Source organism: Pinus tabuliformis, chromosome 8, assembly GCF_031772625.1.
Source record: "Pinus tabuliformis cultivar Carrire ecotype Pingquan chromosome 8, CPIR1, whole genome shotgun sequence".
NCBI classification, from domain to species: domain Eukaryota; kingdom Viridiplantae; phylum Streptophyta; class Pinopsida; order Pinales; family Pinaceae; genus Pinus; species Pinus tabuliformis.
In genome coordinates this window covers 757,477,896-757,504,263 of record NC_142294.1, presented here as the reverse complement: position 1 = coordinate 757,504,263, position 26,368 = coordinate 757,477,896, and the positions used below count along the sequence as shown (strand labels likewise).

The window sequence follows — 26,368 nt, the reverse complement described above, 5'->3', positions numbered from 1 at the left end:
GAATACTCTAGGTTCACTGGTAGCATTGACTTTATTTCAGTCACATTTACCTAAAATTCAAATACTAGGAGTTATAGGGCTAATTCTCTCTCTTGCTACGAATAGAAAGGGTTGCCATGATTTCCTACATCTGCATTGAATTGATCAGCCTGAGGTCAAGTTCTCTTTGGACCTTTTAAATGATTTTTTTTTTTTCAAATTGTGCATAGATATAGATATATATCATCTTTCTCCGTTTCCTGATTTTTGGGGGTCACATTTTCAGCATGTTCCCATTCCAGATACACATTTTTGTTTCCTCATACCATGCAACTTAATTTATAATTTATAATCCAGATACAGATTCATAAATAAATGAGCAAGTGCAAAGGCCCAAGGCCCAAGAAAACCATACTACAACAAATACCTACATATCATCGAAATCATTGTTTATATTGGGATCCTCATCATCAATAACTCCCTCTAAGCATTAAAATAAGATAGAAAAAGCTTAACATGTCAAATCTAAATTTTGTTTGAGTGATGGGTACACTTTTACTAGGGTCATGATAGAAGAGTTCAAGAATCAATGCCATTAACATTAAGGTACATAAAGGCTTGGTGCTCTTGATTAAATGCTAGTTCCGTACTCTTGTACATGACAGAATCCAATGGAAATGTTGCAATCGCCCCAATATCGAAATCCTAAAGACTGTTAAGTCTGCTGTATTTGGAGTGGGAACTAAAATTCTACTTTCTCCATATGAAATCCAATGAGGTTGGAACCACTCAAGCATCTTGATTCAATTAATGGTAATGCTAAAAATTTAAGTATTACCTTTCATTTTCATCTTTTTACTTTAATAATTTAACGTTACCATTAATTACATAGCATATTCATAACATTACTGTTAATTAGATAGCATTAGTAGGGCCCTAGGGTTGAATATTAGGCTGCCCCTATCATAAATTATTGTTTCTTTTATAAATAATTTGCGTTCGTCCCACATGTGCCACACAAGCATGTTGTATCATGCATATGGATGCTGGAATGTGATGTATGAATAGGTTACATGATAGTCCATGATTTATTGTCTTTAAAACAAGTGTGGAAGCCAATATTTTGAGTGAATCTCCAATATCTAGTCAAAGCTAATGATACAACTAGATCTCAAATGGTTTTAGTTACGGCACATAAGGCACATAAGCAACATCAATTATTACTCATCGTTGAAACCCAGAAAATGTGATTTACACCATTTTTCTTCCATGATATATAGATAGCTTGAATTTGTGGAGGGAAGCTTTGGGCAGTTTGGGAAGTCTGAGAATGATTTCCATTTGATCCAATTATGTGGGTGAGTTGGGCCTTAGATAGAAATATGGACTAGTTGCAAGACATTATATGAGGTTTGCCTTAGTTTGTCTTTCAATGGGTTTTTCCTTTGGAATTTATTGTCACATAGTTTGATAGAGATTTCATTCCATTACAAGTGGTTTGTGATTAGGGCGTACGACTAGCTTACTGCTTTCATGCTTGAGATTTGCTCCAAATATCAATTATTCTTGCTACCGTTGGTGTTTGTCTGAATCCAGGGCCCTCTTGTGGAGGTATTGAGTTAAACCTTTATCCCATTATACAATTAAAAATAGTAGAATTTTTTTGGAGTAAGGCAATTAATGCAACTTAAAAATTTGACCTCTTTCCTAGAGGTCTTTAACCCTATCATTTTTCAGTCTTAAGTGTGTTATGAAATATAAATAAAACATCAGCATCAGCAGACAATATTTCACCTCTTAACAACCCCAGTCAAGAAGGCAATCCAAGAGAAAAGATACCAAATATATGCCAACAAGTTTCAGCCCTCTATGGCTATCGTATTTTGCATAAACCAGATCTGAAATTCACTTCACTACAACTGGAATTACAGCAGTAAAGCTGCCCTATCTTCGTCAAGATTAATCTTAAATGATAAATCACTTAACAACTTCAGCGTTAACTTATGTCAAATCAACATGACATACATGTGCATGAAATTACCATATCATGAAGACAATGATAGCTGAAAATCAAATCTGCAATGAGATGATTATTGGACAGCTGAAAAACACATATATGTATAAAGATGAAGTCCATATACATACCACAACCTCATTCCAAGGTTAGTGCAATCCTTTAGCACTAGAAAGCCTTAGCGAGGGAACTCTAACAAGCAAGCTTTGCACTAGCAAGTCCTCCTAGGCAAGTTGTCTTCTCCTATCTAGTCCTTCTCAAATACAATCTAGGGTTTAATCATAAAACCATAGCTCTAGTGTCTTCAAGGGATGAAACCCTAACCCTAGTATTCAAGATGTTCCATAAGCTCTGTGAAACCCTAGTGCCTTCAAGACGAGAGAAAGTAGAAAGAGAGAGAGAGGTGCTTTTCTTCTCACATCTCTAACACAAGATGTGTAAGTGATAATACAATGAGATTGCTATCTCCAAGGTCTTCTTCACATGAGAACTCCCTAGTATCTCACAAGGATCCTCCAACAAAGATGCTCTCCCTCTTACATAATAACTCCTATGGTTTTCTCAAGAAGCCTATCGCCTTACTCCAAGAAAACAAGTACAAATAAATGAGTACAATGATGAGAATGAAAGGTCTCTCTCCTTTCTTTATATATATGAGAGGTAAGGGAGGCTAACAATACATATGTGGGGTTGAACCCTTACAAGCGACATACAAAGCCACAAGTAGGCTCACACATGTGGAGTGCTTCACTCCAAGACCACACATGTTAAGCTCCAAGGTGATGTCATACATAATCAAGGCTCCAATGCAAGGGTGCTCCATGAGAGGTGTCTGATGCTCCTCCTCCAAGTCTCCAAGAACTCCAATGTCTCTCTTAAGCCATTTGCTCCACTGGGTCCACTTTCCTTTCATGAACATTTGTTGCAACTCAAACATCCCCAAGTCAACTCCATCTCTTCATACAAGTATCCAAGCTATCAAATGTTGTCTAGGGATCAACACTTTCCTCTAGAACGCTAAATGGTCCTCCTCCAATATAGGGTGTACTCCGAGCAAGCGACCTCCTCCATGTTGCCAACATGTAGAATGTAACGAAGCTGCATAGATGATCTTAATGCTCCAAGTGAGAATGTCATGTAAGCGTCTAACTGAGGTCATGCAACCATTGACTATGCCACCTCCAATGTGAAAATCCACCACAAACCATCCAAGGGCTAATCATACACTATGTAGTCTAAATCTCATTAAGCACTCCCAAATATGGCATAAACACTTTTGCAGTAGCCTCAGAAATTACACACACATATATAGGGTTTCTCAAGTAACATAAGAAATAAAGATACGAAGAACAACTTTTATCAATACTTTCTTTGCTTGTAGATTTAGTGATCAAATTCCCCAACCATCTATTTTCCTTTTTCCAATATGGTGGTCTAACTATCTAAGTTTAGTTTGGCCCATTAAAGGGGGATTCCATGGTAGAGGATAGACTTCGAGTTCCTTTTTGTTGAAAATTCTAAGATTCTAAATATATTGAATAAAGTGATTTTTCATAAACTTTACCCATTTTGTTGTTATTGTTCCCTATTGAGGAAATAAGGAATGTATCAGGGATTTCCTTGAATCTCTTGGCAATGATGGTTGAGGCTCCTTCCAATAATAGAGTATACCATTTACAAATCAAGAATAATGCCTCTTACAATTTCAATGATTGAAAGATGTTCTTGTACCCTAATGTTGTCTAGGCTTCTCCCATAAGAATATAGAGATATGGAGATAGGGGGCAACCATATCCTATACCTCTTTTGATTGGAACTGTGCAAGCTTGTTGTTTATGAGAGGAGCCATCTAAGGATTCCCTACAAATGCCTTGATCCAAGAAATTAGTTTTTAGACAATCCAAATTCCTTGACAACAATAAAGAGGAAGGAATGGTTTTCCCTATTAAAAGCATCGACCATATACAATTTGATAAAATGTCTTGTCTTTTAGGCAATATGTTGTAATTGATTGTCTTTAGAGTTTATGCAGGCCTTGATCCAAGTGACCTAGTTTTTATAAGATTAAAATTTCTTGATAACAATAAAGAGAAATAAATGGTTTGTCCTATTAAAGGCTTTGGGCATATACAATATTATAACTATGTCTTGTCTAGACAATTTGTTGTTGTGAATTGTCTTTTGAGTTAAAATATTACTATCTTAAACTAGTTTGTGTGGCACTATAGGTATGATATGCTTCTTCACCATGACATTTGAGATGAGATTTGATTGACTACCACAGTAAACAAATAAACAAATTGCAATCACAAGCTCCTTTTTATGGATTTTATTGGAGACAAGGTTTTTATGCTCTAGGTGATTTGTTCAAAGGATTGTCATTGAGGAAATCCTTTTGTTGCATTGTTAACTATTGTTATCTCTTTCTTTCCTACTCTTTCCTAATCAACTTTTGGTGTTACATTGGATTTAGTCTCCATCAATTGTTTTTATCATGTCATTTACATATGCAATATCTATATGGGGGTATGCTGTTCTTTTTTGGCGTGTTGTGTCCTTTCTTTAGTGACTCATAGTTAGTCTTCTACTCGACAACCTCATTGTGGATTCTTAATTGTGCCATATTTTGCAACAATGTTGTTTTTATGTTTGGTATTAATGCCAACAATGTTATTAGGCCTTGCCTACTATTCTTAGCTTTTCAACATGCATCTTCATGAGTGTGGATGTCAAACATCTCAAGCTACTCTAAATTGGTGTAGTTAATAGTTTGATGAACTTGTTCACAAACATTGCTTCTTTGCTCATCACTTTGAGTTGAATTGTAAAGTGTTTGAATGCTTACAATATGATCTTCTTGGACTCATCCCAACGGGCATCCATGCAATCAACAACCAACCTAGGCAATGCCAAGATCATGATCTTCAACAAGTCTAAAATGGTTCTCACAAGCTATCATTTCTTCATTAGAGTGGAAGAGATTGAGATCACCACTGCCTATACTACTTGGGGGCACAGATTTTAGGGCCACATTTTAGTTTAAGGCATGCTCTTTAGACTTGGTTCAATAAGGGCAACGGGTCCTTAACTTGGTTCTAAAGATTCTAATTCTGACACCATTTCTAGGACATATCAATGAAGTTGCCCCTCATAGACTTGATTCACTGGTCCATAGTTCTTTATGGGTTAGAGGTTTGCAGGCCTTGTTTTCTAGAGTTGGATTGGGCTACTATTAAGAGGGTTGAGATCCTTCTCCTTCAACACATGATCAAATGCAAGAGAGAGACTCTAAGCTCATTATTCTTGCAAAGTGTGGTGTTTGCTGCCTTCTTCTTGAGATTGTTTTCAATATGGTTTAACTCCATTGTGTGTGAAGTTTGGCTAATACAATTGTAGAGCAAGGTTGGTATCCTCACCTCACCTATTTCTCTTCCAAGTCCATTGCTCTAGCTAGGTTCCCTGGACATGCACATTGCTGGCTTGCAATGGTCTAAGATCTTTTGGATTTTGTGGGGGCTTTTGATGGGCCATCTTCCTTTGCTTAGATATTCCATTGAATCACTTGGCCACCTCTTACCTAATAGGTAGGATTTGAACTTGATTACTTGGGAAGATATTTATACGTAGTTATTATAGGTTACTTGGAGAAACCCATTGGGTGGGTTGCATTCGAAGATGGCCCTCCATGTAGGGCACTTATGGGGTTGAGCGACAAAGTCAGTGCTCAACATCTTTATACGCGTTGTCACCGGATGCATGATCTTTGCTTTTGCTTGAGCTAGTTTGGAGTGGGTTCACATAGGTTTCAAGTAGAGGCCAAGCATCGACGTCAGATAAGATTGTGAGTTATGCCATTTTTAAGGGGTTGGGAGAGAGAAGCATTTTATATTCCATAGCCCCTCTTATTATGAGACTTGGGGGTGTTTCCATTCTATTTAGGGTGTTACGAAGCCTCTTTAGTTTTTGTTGGTATCCCAACTAGCCAGCCCTAGAATGATCTCCACCTAGACATTTACTTCCTTTTTTATAATGTTGCCATCTAAAGGGGGCCAAGTGATAGAGCAATAGTTGCCTTGCTTCTAACCCTAGATTAGTTAGGAAGCGAGGAACCATCCCTACATTCTAGAGACCTCAATAATAATGTTGCTCCTGATCTCACATTTGTAGTTAAATGGGTTGTTCTAGCCCTCAACAGTGGGCGACCTCTTCCAAACAACAACACATTGTGCACTCCAACTTTTCTTCCAAGTCCTCCTCTATACAACTCTATATTACAAGGTTTCCTCCATTCAACCTTAAATGTTAGGGGAGCTAGATCTAGCAAACCTCGATTTGTTCACTTTATTGTAGTTGGGATATTGGATATACTCTCCTTGTACATTTTTCTTGTAGATTCACACTTTTTGCTTAGGGTAGTCGTTAGGCATTTGGTTTAGATTAGTGCTGTATATTTTTCATCTCTTTTTATGTTGGAGTTGTTTTTGTAGTCCCACATTCTATTGGCACTATTGTACTCGATAGTAATAATGACCTACTTTTTCTTCCATGAGAAATATCTTTGTATTCCATATGAGGAATATCGTTTTGATCCTCAAGGGACTTCCCAGACAACAAGCCTTAAAGCTATTACAAAAAATACTCATTATGAACTCAACATGTCACATGTGGGAATTGAATCTAGATGGGGAGGATTAACAACATTTCTCCCTACCCCCAAGCTAAACCCAATTGACAATTTTGACCTACTTTTGTTGAACATTTATAAAATTATTTTAGTTATCTGATCGTCTATAACCTATACAAGCCTATAGACACTCTAGATTTCATAAAGAAAGTCCAAGGATACAAGGCAATTTTTTTCTAGGTATTTTGTTGGCTACTTAATGCAATAATGGAAGGTTTTTTGTTAGGTCCCTATAATACTAGTGATTCCCCCATTACTATTGTCATTGTGTCCCTTATTGTTAGTGTCCCCATATTGTTATTATTGTGCCCCATAGAAGGCCACTATTGTTATTTTGTGCCCTTATATTATTATTGTTAGGTCAGCTTTGGCTATATTGTGACCCCTTAGACTCCTATATATAGAAAGGAGGTTTTGTCATTTGTATAATCCAAGAATTGTTTGTTTGTGTAATGTAATGGAGGTCGCCCCCTCGCAGAGGCTGAATTCTAAGGCGTTGATCTTTCTTTTCTATATTTTTGTGAGCTGGTTTCATAACATTTTTCTTAGTGAGGAGCACAATAAGGCAATGTTTGGTGGACCTTGAAAATAGAAACAAGGTTTTGCTTGGTAGTGGGCATGGAGGTGAGTCCCTCCATCATGTCATCATGAAGTGCCCAAGTTTTGTTAGTTTACGAGAACATGGTAACTGGCATATGAGAGGGGAAAGAACTTGCCAAGTGTCTTGTGAGAGGAGATCTGTTGATCTATATCTCTCTCTGGGATGAAGGAAGGCTCATGTTGTTGCTCAATGTAGAGATAGTGGTAGATTTCCTTACTAAAAGGGGAATTGCATGATATAGGCATGCAGTCTATTGAGGTATAGCTTTTCAAAACGAGCTGGAGGGGTTAACTTTTTTGGCAAACTCATTATTGACTGTCTTATTGAAACCCAAACTGCCAGTGAGCCATTTCTTATTTAGGGAAGAATTGTGCTCTCCTCAAGGCATAAATAGCTTAAGTAATGCACTTTAATTTTTTGAACTTTCCAAGAGAGGTTGACATGATATTATAAGAAGGGCAGTCTGGACAATTCACTTTCATAGTATGGGTTCTGCAGACCTGTACATCCACAGAGAATATGGGCACCTAATAAGTGCAGGGTTATGTTTGAGCGTCGAGTCTTAAGAAGTCACAAAATCAAATTATTAGGGTTGACTTGTCAACAGCTTCCTCTTAGGGTAAGTCGTTATCCCAAGTTCATATATGGACAACTGGTAGGTAATCCTTTAGCAATCTAACCATTTTGTTTATTTTATGGACTTATTGCATTATATTGCATTATTGCATTGTATTGTGATAGATCTTAAGCCTCTACCACAAAACAACTAAACTATATATATGATAATTTTGTGTATAGCTTGCCTAATGAGTGTTCTATAATAAAATCCTTCTTTTATAGAATGGGGATGTCACATTCATTACAACAAAGTTATGAACTGACTTTTTCAAGTGCTTCTTTCACATTGGCATTCATGTTTCTTTCAGATTATCACCGATTACAAGTAGTTGGGAAAATATTATAAATATAAGAAAAATATTTTGGGCTCTTTTACAATGATTGATAATGTGGGTCCAAGATTGATTGAAGTCACAAAAAGTTCAAATCATTGACATTGTAACTATTAACCAACAGAGAATCTAAAAAAACAATATTACAGGTTAATTATATACTCTTGTAAATTTGTTATCTTTCATCTTATATGGAGATTCATATTGAGATATAACAATAGTAGGATTGTCCTAGAGAGATTTTCCTAATAAGGCTCAACAAACAGGCCACAGGCCACAGGCCAGAGAGGGGAAATTGTACTTAAGATGTCTTTACAAGAGGATTTTAGATCTCTTTCTTTTGCTTTGAAATTTGGAGTTAAAACCATGCGTATTCTAAGAGAGAGCCTTCATATGGTATCTCTTTTCCTAATTTCTAAATTCTGTTATATATGGATCTGAATATGATATGAAGGTTGCAAAATTGAAAATCAAATCGTTGAAAATATAACAGAATTAATTGATTAAAGTTAAAAATGCTCTCTATAACATCTTCAAGATGATGTTGATGACAAAAGATCAACTCCATCCAAATACATCCATTTAATGCAAGGCAAATTCATAAAATAATAAATCCTGAGTTTCACAAATGCCTGCACATTTTAGATAACTTTGCATCTATTGTGGTTTTGGTTAATTTTAATTTTCTGGGATGTTGCATTATGATAACCATGGCAAAAAACAAGAATATTACGACTGAAACATTGAGTAAATTACGCTTAGAAAGGATTCAGGAAAGGAAATTAATCATATAATCACTAGATATAACTGTTGAGCCTGGGTCAATTTAATGGGCCTAAAGATGCTGTTCATCGACACAATTCTTTTTGAGAATACTGCCTAATGTCCTTTCTTTATTGCACTTATAAGTTATAGTTTCTTCCTTTATCATCTATGAGCTGAAGAAGTTGGGATTTTTTATTATGTTAACTGTTTACAACTTTATTAAGTGACATTATTTCAATGGTCATTGACTAGGGTTCTGTTCTTTTTGATGACAGTTAAAATGCAAGGTGCACTTCGAGCAATTCAGTTTCATGGAGGTAGCTTTAAGAAATCAATTCTGCAACATGTTCGTGTTGCTGAACCATCTTTCAGATCTAATATTATAGCTCGTTATGAGTCTGTTTCTCCTGCTCGTTTGGAAGAACATGGTTTTGAGAGCACAACAATTGCAGACATTTTGAAAGGAAAGGGCAAGAGTGCTGATGGATCTTGGCTGTGGTGCAATACAGAGGACACAGTGTATGATGCAGTGAAGTCTGTGAGTATTACTGTTGAATCTTGTTATATTTACATAATAGCTTATGTATTGAACTTAATTTCAAGCCTCCTTTAATACAGAAATCCAATTTTGCATCACTTCTTGGGTACGCACAACGTACTTTATGGATGCCATTCCAAGCTTAGTGACAAAATGCAAAATTTGCAGATGACTCAGCACAATGTAGGAGCACTGTTGGTTGTAAAGCCAGCGGAGGGGAAATCAATTGCAGGAATTATCACAGAAAGAGGTGGGATTTCTGATTCTTAAGTTCTATTCAGTAGAATCACATATCTGTGCCTTCTCATTGGATTCGTTTTTTTTTCCATCAAATTTTTGTAGTGTAAAACAGACAATATACCTCAGCTTGAAGGAATACGCAACAGATGTTTTCACGTGGTTCTAGATCATAAAAAATGGCGTATGAAGACTTACTGGCAGTGAAAGAGCAGCATAAATTCCTCAGTTTTCTCTCTCAAGTGATCACCTGTTCCCCTCCCTGATAATGGGAATGTGTTGTGTCACTGGAGTGTGAAGGGTATTGAAATTTGAGATTCTCTTGGTTTAGTTTAAGCATTTTGGCTATGCATTTTTTATTTTTGAACCTCCCAATATCTGGCCATAATTGTATATACACGAATGGCCAATTCCTCCTCATGTGATACTTGCTTCTAGCACTAGAGTGTTGAGTTTTTGTAGCTCGGGAGGTCTTCTTCATGTGATGATGCCTAACATGAAGGGACATTAAAAAGTTTCTCTAGGAAAAAAATGTACTTTATATTATAAAGTACAAGTGACTATGTTTTTGTATTTAATGACTTAAAGTGAAATTAATCACTTAAAGTGTATTTAATAAGAGATTAAATCATGACCTCTAGATAATGAATCTCAGCCATAAGATCAAAAGAAGTTAAGTTAGTTAGGTTAAATCATTAATGAGAAAAGTACATAAAGAGAATTAGAGAGAGGGCATTAATGAGTGTGAGAGATTCACATGTGAGAAAGAGAGGGCATTCATGAGCATTGAATGTGAGAAAACAGAGCTGAGAGGAAGGGTTTATTGCAGCAAAGATTGAGTGCAAACCAAATGAGAGAGAAGGGCACAAAAGACCAAGCAAAAGACTCAGCAGTAATTGATGGTACAGTGACCGTACAACAACAAGAAGGGCAATTTGAGGCATGGTTTCCAAGGCAAAGAGCAGGCTGGAATTGCTGACTGTTTGGACAGCAACAGGGATAATTTTTGCACACAAATAGAGGAAGAGACAGGGTTGTACAGTATCATACAACAGTACGGATTTCTGAGCAAGTGACAAAATCACCAAGACTTGAACTATTAGTCATTTTGTGTGATTTTTCTACATAGAAAATCTTTGTTGTTTCATGTTCCAATATTCTTAGCTTTTAAGTGAATATGAATGATGTCAAAAGTAATTTAGACACTCACTTTATATTTGTTGTTGACCTATTACATGTTAACATGAATGGAAACCCAAGCTATTGTGTTTATATTTCTGAAATCATGAAATGCTTCTGCTACGGTGCTACCATTGGGGGTACTTGTTTTGTGTATGTATTTTCATGTGTATTCACGTATTTGCATCAATACAGTGGAAACTTTAAGTTTTGATTTTAGGAACTCCATAATAGTCTCAACCAAAGCCCTCTTCAAGCTATTTAATTTTGATTCAAATATTTTGACTTTTGAAGCACATGCTAGATGTGTATGTTGGTGGGCATATGAGAAGATAAAAATAGAAAGATGATACCTGCAGAATCCTAAGATAGGCAAGATGTTGAATATAAATGTGTTGAGAATTACATAGACAAGATGTTGAATATAAATGTGTTGAGATTCTGAGAATTACAGCTTGGATAGGAACTTCCACACCGTTTCAATGTGAATGTGCAAGAAGTAGTTCAAGATATTTTTGAAAACTAATTCTATTTTGTAAATCACTTTAGTAAAAAATTGAAAGTTTTATATTTAGTCAAGTCTAAAAAAAGTGTATCTCATGCATGCATGACTTAGGCTAGGAATAAACTCAAAGATAGATTAGAGTTTTGGTCTGAAAGAAAACTGTAAAGATAAGTCAAGATAGATATTTTCACACACTTGAGTAGTTGAGTAGGTTGATCACGTGTGTGTGAGAGAGAGAGAGGGAGAGTAGGCAGCTTTTGTACAGATATGGATAGACCATATGGATGGTTGTACAATGCATACAAACAAGACCTATAGTTAGCCATACAATCTGTACAACCATACTGTACAGGAGTTGTACTCTCTCAGCAAGTTGTTCTGCTTAGTTGATGGTGATTTTTGGTATTCGTGCAGTGTTGTTTTTTTATGGGCAACTCGAGGAGGTTTCCTTTTTAGTTTTGTGGAGGACTGAAAATCTGATTTTGAAAGAGTAATTTACTTGTGTATGTGTGAAATTGATTTTATGCTTCTGCTATTTAAATTCCAACTATTATGTGATTGATGCTACGTTTTGAAATTTGTTTTTTCATTTTTTAAACTCTAACAATTACTTGTTTAATGGAGTACATAAGGACTTGATAATTCTCACATGGTATCAAAGCTAACTTCTCTTATTGTGTTTCTCAAGGATTTTCAATGGTAAATCCATTGTCGAAAGGGACTAGTGGTGAGAGGGTTTCAAAACTCTATTTTTAGATTTATGAGTTTATGTAGTGGATCTTAGAGATGGTATTAGTTAGCCTTAGATCTGAGGACAAATTGGATGGTATCTCGAATTTCTTATCAGGGAAGGTAGGAGTTACACTATGACTAGAAGATAATGATCTATGGGATATTGTCAAGAATGTTTTGACTTTGCCTATAGATCCACAACAATTAGTAAGCCCACGACAAGAAGGAAGTGAAGACCAAAAAAATGATCTTGGATGCCATAAAGGATCATTTAATCTCTCATGTATTTGAGAAGAAGATAGTGAAGGAGATGTTACACGCCTTGGTTAGTCTCTACCGGAGTTAGGACATAAGCAACAAGATGATGTGGAACAAACTCAAATCCATAATGGTGATTGGATCAGACATAGTCACTAGTTACCTTATGAAGATCACATAGATTCGTGATCAACTTGTAGTAATTGGAGAAAGATTGAAGATGAGGAGCGAGTGAACATGGCACTGAATGGTTTCCCAAATTCAAGGGAATCATTTGTCATAAGTATATGTGCTCAAGAAAACCTTCTTGACTTTGGGAGGCTTTGGATTGATTATACCCAAGAGGAGACTCAAATGGACTCAAAGGCCAATAAGAAGAGTGGTGATGAGAACGTAGCTCTATTTGGTTAGTCAAATAAGGGTAGAGAGTAGAGAATGTAGCTCTCTCTTACCTAGCAAGGGTAAGAGAGAATGAGTTGTCAGCGTCGCAGCCAGGAGTAAAATCAAGTGCTTCCTTTGTCGTAAGAATGGTCATCATGTATCACAATATTTAGAGAATAAGAAGTGTGAAGGGAAGTAGCAACAAGAGCAAGTAACATCGTCTGCAGAAGCTCAAATAAATGAGTCCGTTTCCAACTTCGAAAAGGATTTCTTGTTGGTAGCTTAGCTTTCTACCATCTTGATTTTGAAGAAGGCATGTTATCTAGACAATGGGGCATCTCACTATATGACATTAGCTCTATAGTTGTTTTCTAGTCTAAAGAAGCAAGACCTAGGAGTACAGGTTGAGTTTACTGATGATGCCAAGAACCTAGCAGCAGGAGTTTGTACTGTTCCCTTTGTGCTCAAGTCAAGTAAATCTTGGTTTTGAAGATGTTCTATTTGTATTAGGTCTTAGGAGGAATTTGCTTTTAGTTTCAATCATGGAGGATAAAGGCTTTGAAGTTGAGTTCAAGAACCAACAATTCCTCATTTTGAAGGAATCTAGCCTATATATAGCTCAAGTAATAAGGGTTAGAGAAAGTAATTTGTACAGGTTGTATGGTGAACTTGTTTGAGCGCTGGTGTATAATGATAGTTTGTGCGAGTTGTGGCATAAGAGGATGGGGCACCTACGTCACAAGGCATTGCCTATTCTAAGGGAGATGTCACAAGTCTTCCAAATTTTGGTATTCAGTAGCATGTTGTACGCAGAGGGTGCATGCTTGACAAGCATGCCAAGGCTACTTTCCAAGCAATGAGCATGGCTCTAAGGAGATTCTAGATCTAGTGACAGAGGATGAGGGGTATGAAGCTCCAAAGGTTGAGCCTCAATCACCAATGATTGCTAGAGCATTACAACATCCTTTAGGTGAAGAGGGGGAGAGAGTGACCCCTTCCACTTTTGTTGGGAGACCCCGATGGTTCACTCAAACATTGAGGAATGCTTAGGAGCATGTTGAGGCTTCTAGGAGCACATTTAGAGAGCAAATCAGTTAAGAAGTTTTCGGACTACATGGCATAATGAGCAACATTCTAGATTATGAGCTTTCCAACTTTTAGGAGGCAATAGACTAGCAAGTATGACAACATGCTATGGTGGAGGAGTATAGTTCCATCATAAAGAATGGTGTTTGGGATATAGTTCCAAGATTGGAGGGGAGTCAATTGTGAGTTTTGAGTGGCTTTACAAGATCAAGCATGTTGTAGATGGCAACATTGAGAAGTTTGATGTGATGTTTGTGGAAGGAAGGTTTTCACGAAGAGAAGGGAGTGGAATATGAATGATATTTGTTGCAGTCACTAGGTACACTAGAGTAGTTGTGTCCTTGATTTCGTTTATGGAATGGAGGATACATAAGATGGATGTGAAGACAACTTTCCTTAATGGGATCATTGGGGAAGAAGTGTACATAAAGAAACCTCGAGGCTTTGAAATAAGTGGGAGGAAGTCCCATGTTTATTTTGCAGTGAACACCTTGTGTCAATTCACAGTGGAGCCAAGGTAGGAGCATTGGGTAGCAACAAAAGATATGTAACAAAACATGTGCTTGGGTATTTAAGGGGGATAATGGAGTATGGTCTGAGATATCTTGGAGAAGGTGAAGTGAAGTTTTATGGTTATTTGGATTTAGATTGGGCAGGCAATGCAATAGATAGGAAGAGCACCTCAGAGTGCTGCTTTAGCTTGCGATCAATGATGATATCCTGGTTTAAGTAGGAAGCATATTTTTGTGGCACTTAGCTCAATAGAAAGCAGAGATCATCTCTCATGAGACAAGGTTCAGGCACAAGCAGTGAAACTCCAATATATTCCCATAGAACAATTGTTAAGTTATGGTATGTTCTATGCTTATAACAGTTTACTTCTTTTTCTTATTATATTCCACCGATTAGCAATCACATGTACATAAAGTAAAGTGCAGATAGAACATTAAACGATCGACAGAAAACAAGCCAAGACAAGAGACACAAGATGTGGCGGCTAGCCAGGGACAAACCCCACAATGTGTGGGGAAACCCTTTGATCAAATCTTCTTTTATCTTCAATAATTCAGCAGAGAGAAATAGTACAATGAATCTGATTCATATCAGCAGTAGCAAACCCTAGATCAATAGCATCAGCATTAGCGGCTTCATTATCAAACTAGGGCAAACCATATCTCACAAACCGACAGTCGGATTGACTTCATTCCACCACCAAAAGTTTCGGCTTCCAGAGGAGGTTCAGATGAACCTACAACACAGTTTAGATGAGGAGATCTTCTAGGCCACGCAAGTCAATCTTTGCTTCTGCAGTTGCAGCTTCAGTTTCAGCAGTTTCCGGCTTCAAACTAGGGTAGTCGATATCTTGCAAACCGTTCGTCGGATTGACTTCATTCCACCACCAAAAGTTGCGGCTTTCAGAGGAGGCTCAGATGAACCTACAACGCAATTCCAAAGAGGAGATCTTCTAGACCACACAAGTCAACCTTTGCTTCTGCAGTTGCAGCTTCAAATTCAACAGCTTCCGGCTTCACATGTGTGAGAGAGAGAGACCCATTTCAGCGCATTAGAGAAGAGACTCATATCTGCGCAGTAGAGAGAGAGAGATGTGATGAGATGAGTGAGTCTAAATGAGGAAAAGTCCTATTATATTTATACACAACGTTGGTGGGTGAATAGATGCGACTGTTGGGCTTCTGAGCCTACATGAGTTGTAGGTCGGCTTGATAATAATTCCATAATCAAAATAAATTCATATCTCCATGAATACTTATCGGAATTGGATGATTTTATATCAATCCTACACCTCTCGACGAGAGGAATCTAATAAAAATATTATTAGCCATGAATAAGATGACCCACATGAAGTTTTGCCCTGGTTGCCAATTTTAACACTCCCTCTCAACCATGGAGAACTTCATCTGCAATCTGTCTATCGGTCGTTACTATTCATCCATCAAATGCACTGCCTTGTACAACCTGACCCTTGCCCTGCTCTGCTCTATTCTGCCTGTTCTGCTTTGTCTTGTTTTGCCTGCACTGATCTGTACTGTTTTGCTCTGTTCTGCTCTGCTCTTGCATTGTTCTGTTCTGCTATGCTTTTGTCCGAATTATGAAGAAGAAGAAATGATCGAGGATGTATCATACTGACTCAAAGTCAGTCTTAGAGTATGTACCACTGGTCCCAGACCAGTCTCAACCAACCCAAAGTCAGCTTCATAGTGAGTACAACTCCAGTGGTCCCAGACCAATATCATCCTCCACCGACTCAAAGTCAGTCTCAGAGTATGTACCACTGATCCCAGACCAGTCTCAACCGACCCGAAGTCAGCGTCATAGTATGGTACAACTCCTACCACTGGTCCCAGACCAGTATCATTGATCCCAGATCAATGGAGGTCATCCTAGCGTAGGGAGCACGGTAGTTACAACGATGCGTCCATCGGTACTACTATGGTCCCTAACTTCATTTCCCTGCTCATTGATCAGATGAGAGGTACTTCCCATGAGTCCCAGACTGCATGGGTAGGATGCCTCGACAGGAGAACTAATCAATCCCGTCCTCACAAGAGAACAGATCAATCCTGCTACAATTGCCATGGAGAACACATCAATCCAGGCCTCACAGGAGAACACATCAATCCTGCTACAATCGCCATGGAGAACACATCAATCCAGGCCTCACAGGAGAACACATCAATCCTGCTACAATCGCCATGGAGAACACATCAATCCAGGCCTCACAGGAGAACTAATCATCCTGCTACACAGGAGAGCGAATCATCCTGTTCCACAAGAGAGCGAATCATCTTGTCCCACAAGAGAGCGAATCATCTTGTTCCAGTGTGCACCACCAGGGGAGGGTGAGTCACCCTGTGTATGTTGCTCCAGTAATAACCGCAAGCCCTCAGAGCTCCCAGAGCTCAATGTATGCAACATGCAGGACCCTTGTACAAGGGTTTCTTACCGACTCCAAGTCGTTTGGGAAAATCACAGATTAGATCTTTCCTCGGGGCTTTGACAAGGTGTATCAACCTGTACATCATCTTAATGCGATGGAGCCTCCTTGCTCATCAACTTACCATATCCCAGATGATGTCTATCTGCTGGAGCAATCGACGAATACGGGATTCCTCAATAATCGAATCCCACCTCTGGTTGTTATAGAGAATCACAGTGGTATCCAATGTAAATCCAAACAGCTCACTGAAGAGCTTTCGCAACCAGACTACCTCACACGAGGTTATGCTAGCAACAATATATCCTGCTTTGGCGGTGCTCAAAGCCACCGACTTTTGCTTCCTGCTCATCCAGGATATCGAAGCAGATCCCAAGGTGAAACAGCACCCGGAAGTGCTCTTACGGTCCACCACACTGCCTGCCCAATCAACATTAGTATATCCAAGTAGTCTCACATCTCCGGCAGTGTATCTTAATCCATGAGAGATTGTGTCCTGAAGACATCTCAGAAGATTCCTGGCATCAATCCAGTGAGGCTCAACCAAATATGAGCTCACAATGCTAACTGCAAAAAAATATGTTCGGACGGAGGTTCACCAAGAACATCAATGTGAACGAGTTTATGAAACTCAGAGGCATTTCCCAAATCTGGTCCGACATCACTACCATATAACTTCTAAAAGTTAAGATCCTCGAGGTAGTCACAGGCTTGCAGTCCATCATACCAAATCTTTCCGATATCTTTACCACATATTTCCCTTGAGATAGGAAAATTTTCCTTGGCTTCTGCCATACTTCAAGTCCTTGGTCCTTCATTTCAAATTCAGAAGCCAGCTCCCTCTTACATTTGTGAATGAGAGGGTCTGCACCTGTTAGAAAGAGGTCATCCACATAAAACACCAGTATGAGAGGCTTGTCACATTCAACCTTAAAGTAAAGGTTAGGATCGACTTCACTCCTAGTGAATCCCAGCTTCATCAAGTAGCTATCGATCCTCTCATACCATGCTCGGGGTGCTTGCTTCAGCCCATAGAGAGCCTTCTTCAACCTGCATACATGAGATTTTCAATCATAAATCTCAACTCCTTCAAGTTGCTCCACATAGACCTCTTCCTTGATAGAACCATGCAAGAACGCGGTCTTGACATCCATCTGATGTAGGTTCCATTCTTGTGAAGCCACAAGGGCTATGATCGAGCGGATGGTCGTATATCTGGCAACAGGTGCAAATATCTCATCATAGTCTATACCTTCCTTCTAGGAGAAACCACGAGCAACAAAACGAGCCTTATACTTTTCCGTACTTCCATCTGCTGCATGCTTTATCTTGTAAAGCCATTTTGAAGTAACAATTGTCTTGTCCAGGGTCTGGGAACTACTTCCCAGACATCATTCTCCATAATAGACTCATATTCTATGGTCATAGCACCCTTCCATAGTTAATGCTTGACGACATCTGAGAATGATGAAGGCTCATTTTGTATGATCGTGCTCATAATGGTCAGGTATCCCTGATACTTGTTAAGTTTCTTACTTTGACGGAAGGTTCCTCAGGGTGCAGCATGTCCTTTAGCATCATCAAGTATCCCCCTAAGCCATGAAGGCCTCTTCCTAGAAGAGGAAGGCTCATGTGGATGAGAATCTATCAAATCCATGGGTTCTTCTACATCAGGCATTGATTCATCATCCTTTTCTTTCGGTTCCCTGGTGTTGGCTTCTTGAGAGTTCCTCAAAGTCGAAAGATTGTTCACCTTGCGGTGAACTTTTCTTTAGGAGTCTTGGAACCCAATGCTTGATGAGGGCATCAATTTTGTACATATACGACGGTGATTGTAGTTTCAGCCCATAGAAACATCAGAAGTCTTTGATCATGTAGCATGGCCCAGACAACTTCCATCATCGTGCAGTTCTTCCTTCCCACCACACCATTCTGCTGAGGAGTATGTGGTGTAGTAGTCTCCCTCTTAATGCCAACCTCAGGTATGCTTGAGTGAACCAATTGTAATATATCAGAGTTCTTGCTTTGGCTTGAGGGGAATGGTCCCCTTTTGAGCTTTCCTTCAGCGCATCCTGGACATACACCTTCATTCTCTATTCAGAATTCGGGCATCCCTATCACCATTTGTCTTACACCAAGTATAGCTTTATAATGAAGGGGGGAAAACCTCTAATGCCAAAGTTCGGACTGAAGAGATGTGTCATAAGACATGACACCTAGCAGACTTCCATCGACCTAATATAATGAATCAACACTAAACCCAAGAGTAAAGGCATCTTTAACATTATTTTTCCATATACATACCTTGCCATCGCTGAAGGTTACCTTGAAGCCTTTGTCTTCCGTTCCCGAGATGGACACTAGGTTCTTTTTGAGGTCAGGTGCATTTAATACATCCTGGAATTTCTGGCCTTCTTGAATGCTTGTCCTCTTCCTTGATTCCCAGCTCTCCTCTTACCTTTGCTGTTGAATTTGTCATTCCTTTGATTGCCATCAGAGGGATTTTGATCATCGTCCTAGAGTGAGTCCTTTCTATCAGGGCACTTCCTTGCATAGTGACTTGCTTTATCGCAAATGTAACATCGTCATTTTCTTCTAGCCTTAGGTCAGACCTTTCCTTTTGATTTAGTCCCGGAATTATTTCTTTTCTTTGCATGAAAAGAAAAGGCAGCAGGAGGACCTTTAGGCATGGGCATTTCTTACACTTCTTCCCTTGTTTCTTCTTGAATGCATCTAGCCATTAATTCCTCGAAACCAGGAATTACATTATAGTTCAGAAGAGTAGTCCTGAACACATACCATTCAGATGGTAATCCTTCAAGAGTTGTGAGTGCCATTTCTCTGTCAGTAATAGTTTCCCCAATAGATAGGAGACCGTTCTTGATCTCGGTGATTCTTAAGAAGTATGCTTGCATACTTTCATCTTTACCCTTCTTGATTTCCCTCAGCTTATTTCTACGAAACAAAACTTGATTTGCATCATTAACTTTAAATAAACTCACCAGTCTGTTGTAGATTTCCTTGGAGGTGTCTAGATCAGAGATGTAGTCCACCAAGCGCTTGTCGATAGAGTCCCAGATGATCTTCTTTGTTTTGACTTCTCCATTTTTCCATTTGTTCCAGGCAGCAACAGATGCATTTGATGAAGGCTCAACAATATTACCTCTTACATGGTCCAGCACTCCTTGATCTTCAAGGGTTAGATCGATAGACATCTTCCATCCGTGATAGTCAGCTTTCTCACAGAGCTTGTCTTCGGCAGGAAAGAGTGTTGAGGACCCCATAGTTCTTTTAGGATAGCCTTGCGAATCTTCTCTTCAATGATTGCTCTTGCTCTTGCTTGGGCTTTGTCTTCACCTCAGCTCTGATACCATGTTAAGTTATGGTATGTTCTATGCTTATAACAGTTTACTTCTTTTTCTGATTATATTCCACCGATTAGCAATCACATGTACATAAAGTAAAGTGCAGATAGAACATTAAACGATCGACAGAAAACAAGCCAAGACAAGAGACACAAGATGTGGCGGCTAGCCAGGGACAAACCTAACCCTTTGATCAAATCTTCTTTTATCTTCAATAATTCAGCAGAGAGAAATAGTACAATGAATCTGATTCATATCAGCAGTAGCAAACCCTAGATCAATAGCATCAGCATTAGCGGCTTCATTATCAAACTAGGGCAGACCATATCTCACAAACCGACAGTCGGATTGACTTCATTCCACCACCAAAAGTTTCGGCTTCCAGAGGAGGTTCAGATGAACCTACAACGCAGTTCAGATGAGGAGATCTTCTAGGCCACGCAAGTCAATCTTTGCTTCTGCAGTTGCAGCTTCAGTTTCAGCAGTTTCCGGCTTCAAACTAGGGCAGTCGATATCTTGCAAACCGTTCGTCGGATTGACTTCATTCCACCACCAAAAGTTGCGGCTTTCAGAGGAGGTTCAGATGAACCTACAGCGCAGTTCCAAAGAGGAGATCTTCTAGACCACGCAAGTCAATCTTTGCTTCTGCAGTTGCAGCTTCAAATTCAACAGCTTCCGGCTTCACATGTGTGAGAGAGAGAGACCCATTTCAGCGCAGTAGAGAAGAGACTCATATCTGCGCAGTAGAGAGAGAGAGATGTGATGAGATGAGTGAGTCTAAATGAGGAAAAGTCCTCTTATATTTATACACAACGTTGGTGGGTGAATAGATGCGACTGTTGGGCTTCTGAGCCTACATGACTTGTAGGTCGGCTTGATAATAATTCCATAATCAAAATAAATTCATATCTCCATGAATACTTATCGGAATTGGATGATCTTTATATCAATCCTACACCTCTGGACGAGAGGAATTTAATAAAAATATTATTAGCCATGAATAAGATGACCCACATGAAGTTTTGCCCTGGTTGCCAATTTTAACAACAATAGGTAGCTGATGTTTTGACTAGTGAAGCACGACCCTTATAAGACCCTACAAGACTTGCAGGTCTTGACGAGTCATATGCTGAAATAGGTCACTTGCATAGAACTCGCGCATAAGACCCTTACCCACATAAGACTTGCATAAGACTTGCGTTGACCCACATACGATTCATATCAAACTCGTATGAACCCATATAATACCTTTCCTTGGCAACAAATTTTGTTTTATTTATTTATTATTCTTTTATCTGAGATCAGGTGGAGGGAAATGGAGTCTTATATTGAGTTTTGTTTTGCCGAGTCTTACATGAGCCTTATATGGGTCATTCCCGATTCTTATACGAGTCGCTGAGTCAATAGCAAGATGAGTCTTATATGAGTACAGGTCGTGCAACATTGGTTTTGACCAAGCCCTTGGCAAAAGGGAAGTTTGTGGTATTCAGAGATAGGCTTGGATTGGTGCAGAATTCTTTCATCATTAAGAGAGAGTCTTGATAGTTATAGATCAGACAGGAACTTCTACGCAGGTTTTGTGTGAATGTGCGAGAAATAGTTTGAGATGTTTTGGAAAAGTAATTCTGTTTTTAATTCACTTTAATAAAAACTGAAGTCATATATTCTTTATTAAGCTTAAAGAAATGAATGTCAAGCATGCATGACTTAGATTAAGAGTAAATTCAAAATTAGATTTGGGGTTTGGTCTCAGCTAAAAGTATAAAGATAGGTCAAGATAGAGGTTTTCACACAGTTGAGGAGGTTGTGAGAGAGAGAGAGCAGGCAGCTAGAAAAGAGATTTCCAGGCAGCGTGGAGTTCTGTACAGGGATCTGTATAGTTTCATGCAGTCATACAGAAGTCCATACAGTCATATGGATCTGTACAGTCTGTACAACTAGGCTGTACAACAGCCGTACTCCCTCAGCAGGTTGTTTCATTCAGGTGATTTTCAGTAACTGTGCAGTGCTGTTTTTTTGTCAGCAGCTTGTGGAGATTTTTTTGCGAGTTTTTTGAAGGAATGAGAAGCTGATTTTGAAGGATGAAATTGATTTTATGTTTCTGCTATTCTAGGCTTGGAAATTCTCACAATAAGAAGGTAGATTGGGAAAGATGATACTTATAAAATTTTGAGATAGACAAGCTGTAGAAATTAAATGAAGGGGTAAAATCAAAATTCAAGGCTAGAAGGATTGGTGAGCAGAATAGTGTGATGGAGAACTAACTTATGACCGTAACCACCGAGGATAAATTAGTGGATCTTCTCTTCAAGTATGTTGTTGTATATACTAGTTGTTGAAGCCTTGAGAGAACTTGGGGAGGAGGCTGATGGAGAATGTGAAGTGTATGAAACCAACAGATAAACTAACAGATGGAGGTGTGAAATCAAATGAGAAAAGTATAAACGGACCAAATGGCTCCACAAGTGATAGAAAAAACGCTAAAATAGCAACAAAGGTGGTTATATTACTTACGTAGTTGGGCATGACAAGAGTTTTGCATTATCATTGAACGTTTGTTTGAATTCATTGAACTTTGAATCATTTGGTCTTGCATGTTCAATGAGCTTTGGTCTAGACTGCAGTAGCATGCAAATCCTAACATACCATGATCCTTGTGGCAATAGGGGTGTCCAAATATGTGATGGCCCTCCTACCAACATAATGGTTGATTGCTTGCTGGATGAATGTGTGTGCTTTCTTGGACCCTTCTTCTTCTGTGTGATGTGTTTTGGAGCCTCCATGGGACATGTGTGTGTGAATAATAAAGAGTCAAATATGGCATATTTGGTGTCTTGGAATAGTTTCTTTGATTTTAAAATCTCCTCACCTCCTCTCTACTCTGAATTTTTAAAAAGGAAGTCAGTGCTTGAGTTCCGTAAAATGTGGGTCTACCATTGGGTTGGCATGAGCACATAACAAATCAGAAGGTTGAGGGAAATCTAGCTCTAGAAAATAAACAATGGTGCTGGAAACCAAATGGGAGGCAAAATGTTCAGCATGCCCAACTTACCTCTAAATAGGGATTCCAGTGTGTTGCACATTCACTTGGCAGGGCAAATCTGTTTCTCTTCGTTGAACATGATTTGGGCCACTATGTGCAGATTGTATTCTTTCTGCAACTTTATAATGTCCTTTTTCTTCAGAGCACTTCCTCTTCAGTCACAGGGCTCTCTTCAAAGCAGACCATGCTAGAAGTGCTGCTACTCTTCTTCTTGGGTCCTTTGGGCTAATGGTGGGAGATGATTGGAATATACTCGGTTACAAGACTTGCATGGTGTATTTAGAGTTTCTTTGACTCCTATAGGTAATTATGGACACCATCAAACCTGGCAATATTCAAGCACAAAACAGATATGCTTAAAAATTGCAGAGAGGCGGGAACACATTCATTAACCAAAAGACAACAATAAAAAGGATCCAGAAATACATATCCTTTCATCTGACCAATGAAACCAATTGTTGGTTGGCAATTCACTTCTCAACCTTGGGTATTCCTTCTGTGAATACTATGCTCTAGCTGGGTTTTTGATTTGACAAAAAGACTAGGCCAACAACAAGGTTTTCCACGGATTGTCTGTTCACAGGAAAATAGGGCAACTGCAGTGGCAACTTATTCAGTACTCAATCCCTTGAACCTTCTGCTATGTCAAGAGAGAGTTGACAACTAAAGGAAATTAACAGGGAAACACTACTACCAGTCTACCACAGTTACGATTTATTATATTACCCTGTCATACGTAGTTTCAAGCAGTGAAAGACCTTCCAAACATGGTTCTAGATCAGAGTCCAATGTCAATCTCCTCTTCTCTTGAGAATTGATGTAAGTCACTTCAATAAGAGTTTCACTCTCAGGAGGCATGATTACCTACTCCCATAGAGTGAATTGCCTCGAGATTTCATTCACACCTGTTCCCAGATTAGTCAACTGTCACAGTGGTAGTTATGCTTACTTGGTCTCCACAAGTGTTCAGGCATAACTTTTTTATTGGCTTTCTTAAGACACTTTCTCTACTCTTCACAGACTTCCTAGCGGCCAGTTCTACGACAGCATGTTTGTATTGAACTGACATGTGATGATTTTATGGGATGACGATGAATGATGCTCAAGAATTATTTCTTTCATGTATATGGGTACAACTCTTGGATTAGGGCAGAAGTGCCACTTGTCAAATTGTAAAACCCCCGTAACTCATTTCATGTGTGGAAGTAATTAGATTCAATTAAGCATTAGTCATTTCTACATCTAGGTCATCACCCGTTTATAGATAACCCTGTTTATTTAATTTTTTCCTTTGTAGAAAATTGCGCATACTCATAATGGGCCCTCGGTCTTGAGCTCTCATTGAGAAAATCAGATGCCTAAATTATAAATAGCCATAATTAAAACTAATGTACCACATTCGATCTCCACTACACCACCGCGACTTTTAATTTCTGGAAGAGATTAGAATATTGTTTTGTCAGGACGTCTTTCATCACTAAGCATAATATGATCGATAGTCTTTCCATTGAACCTTACCTGTACTGTGTAATATTGTGCACAGTTAGACAACAATACTGTATGCAAATAGTCGCACATAAGAAAGGAAAACTGTTTGTTCAAACTATACATGCTGTACATTCTATAGTTCATTAGATTACATATGAGAGTGTAAAATTGGCGGAGTGCTAATATTTGAACCTTCTGAAATAATGTTATGTTGTTATTACCTGAGACCATGCTAATGTTATGTTGTTATTACCTGAGACCATGCAGAGTACTTCATGTTAGCATGGTGCATATTAAGGCAGAATGATGTAGTACAACAGGCCTGGAAAATAGAGAAACCAAAGAGTCTATCAGGGAAAAATTATTTCATTGCAGCAACTAAGAGATAACTTGAACAAGTGAACCTGAATCTTGTAGATATTGGGTAGGAAGTATATGAAATCACAAGCACACAAATCTAAAAATTTCTTTGCTATGAATTGAACATTATTAGATATGCTTCTGGCTGGTCTGCTTTTCTATTCGTGTGTTCTTCAGTAACAAGTGAAAGTCTTAGAACAATAAATTTGATTGACGAACCAATATGTCTATGGGATTCTCGGTTCTAAGATTGTTTTCCTGTTGGGTAAATTGTATGCAGATTATCTCAGAAAGATAATTGTACAGGGAAGATCTTCGAAAACAACTAAAGTTGGGGATATCATGACTGAGGAAGTATGTGCTTCTTTATGTTGTGTTTTGTTCGGTATGGAAATATTGTTCCACTTGATAAAATGACATTTTTTTTTGTCTCTAACAATGCAGAATAAGCTTATAACAGTAACTTCTGATACAAAGGTATTGAAGGCAATGCAACTTATGACAGGTATATTGACATATTGCTGAATGCTTCATAAGTGAATAAAATCTTGCTTTTCATGTCTCTAATGGTGAGGGTGGTGTTGTCTTTTCACTTTAACCAGACAATCGTATCAGGCATATCCCTGTTGTCGAGGGCAAAACCATGCTAGGAATGGTATCAATAGGAGATGTCGTTCGAGCAGTGGTGGATGAGCATCGAGAGGAACTGAAGCGCTTGAATGCATTCATCCAGGGTGGATATTAGATGATGATGAAAACTTTGAAGGACAGCTGCAACCTGTGACTGGGCGGAGTCTTCTGCTTAGCCTTGCAGTGTGAAAACAGGGGTGCTTTTGTTGTATAGTTGGTGAGTTCCGGTTGTTTGGCGTGTTTAACTAATTATTAATCACATCTTTTCACATCAAATGCAGACAAGCCAATAAAGTGAGAACTCTTGAACTAGTTTTTTAAAACTTGCAGAAGTATATATATTATAAATGTCTGTATATTGATGGAAAGTGGTAGTAATATAAGTGTTTTTGATGTTGAAACAAGTCTTGCAATATGTTTTCCCTACCATTACAACTCTGAAAACTTAAGCTTGTTGAAAAATATAATTGTTTTACATGCTAGATATTTAGTTTTCTTTACCACCTACCATGCATAGAAAATAGTTTTGGTTCAGTAAAGCATGCAATCCAGTTTTTTAAAGGGTTAAGAAAGTTTTGCAGGAAATTTCCATGCCCATATCACCAGTAGAAAACCAA

At 38.5% G+C, this 26,368-nt stretch overlaps 1 protein-coding gene across 1 annotated transcript in view; it reads left to right on the top strand.

Annotated features, from left to right (window-relative positions):
* The window catches only part of CBSX3 (Cystathionine beta-synthase (CBS) family protein), a 36,202-nt gene extending 10,083 nt beyond the window's left edge, over positions 1-26,119 (top strand). The window contains exons 2-6 of the mRNA XM_089372800.1: positions 9,269-9,531; positions 9,700-9,781; positions 25,402-25,475; positions 25,566-25,626; positions 25,724-26,119. Of these exons, the coding sequence (XP_089228926.1) occupies positions 9,274-9,531; positions 9,700-9,781; positions 25,402-25,475; positions 25,566-25,626; positions 25,724-25,866 (618 nt within the window). The 5' untranslated portion in view covers positions 9,269-9,273 and the 3' untranslated portion in view covers positions 25,867-26,119. The remainder of the gene's footprint in view (positions 1-9,268; positions 9,532-9,699; positions 9,782-25,401; positions 25,476-25,565; positions 25,627-25,723) is intronic.
* The last annotated feature ends 249 nt before the right edge of the window (positions 26,120-26,368 follow it).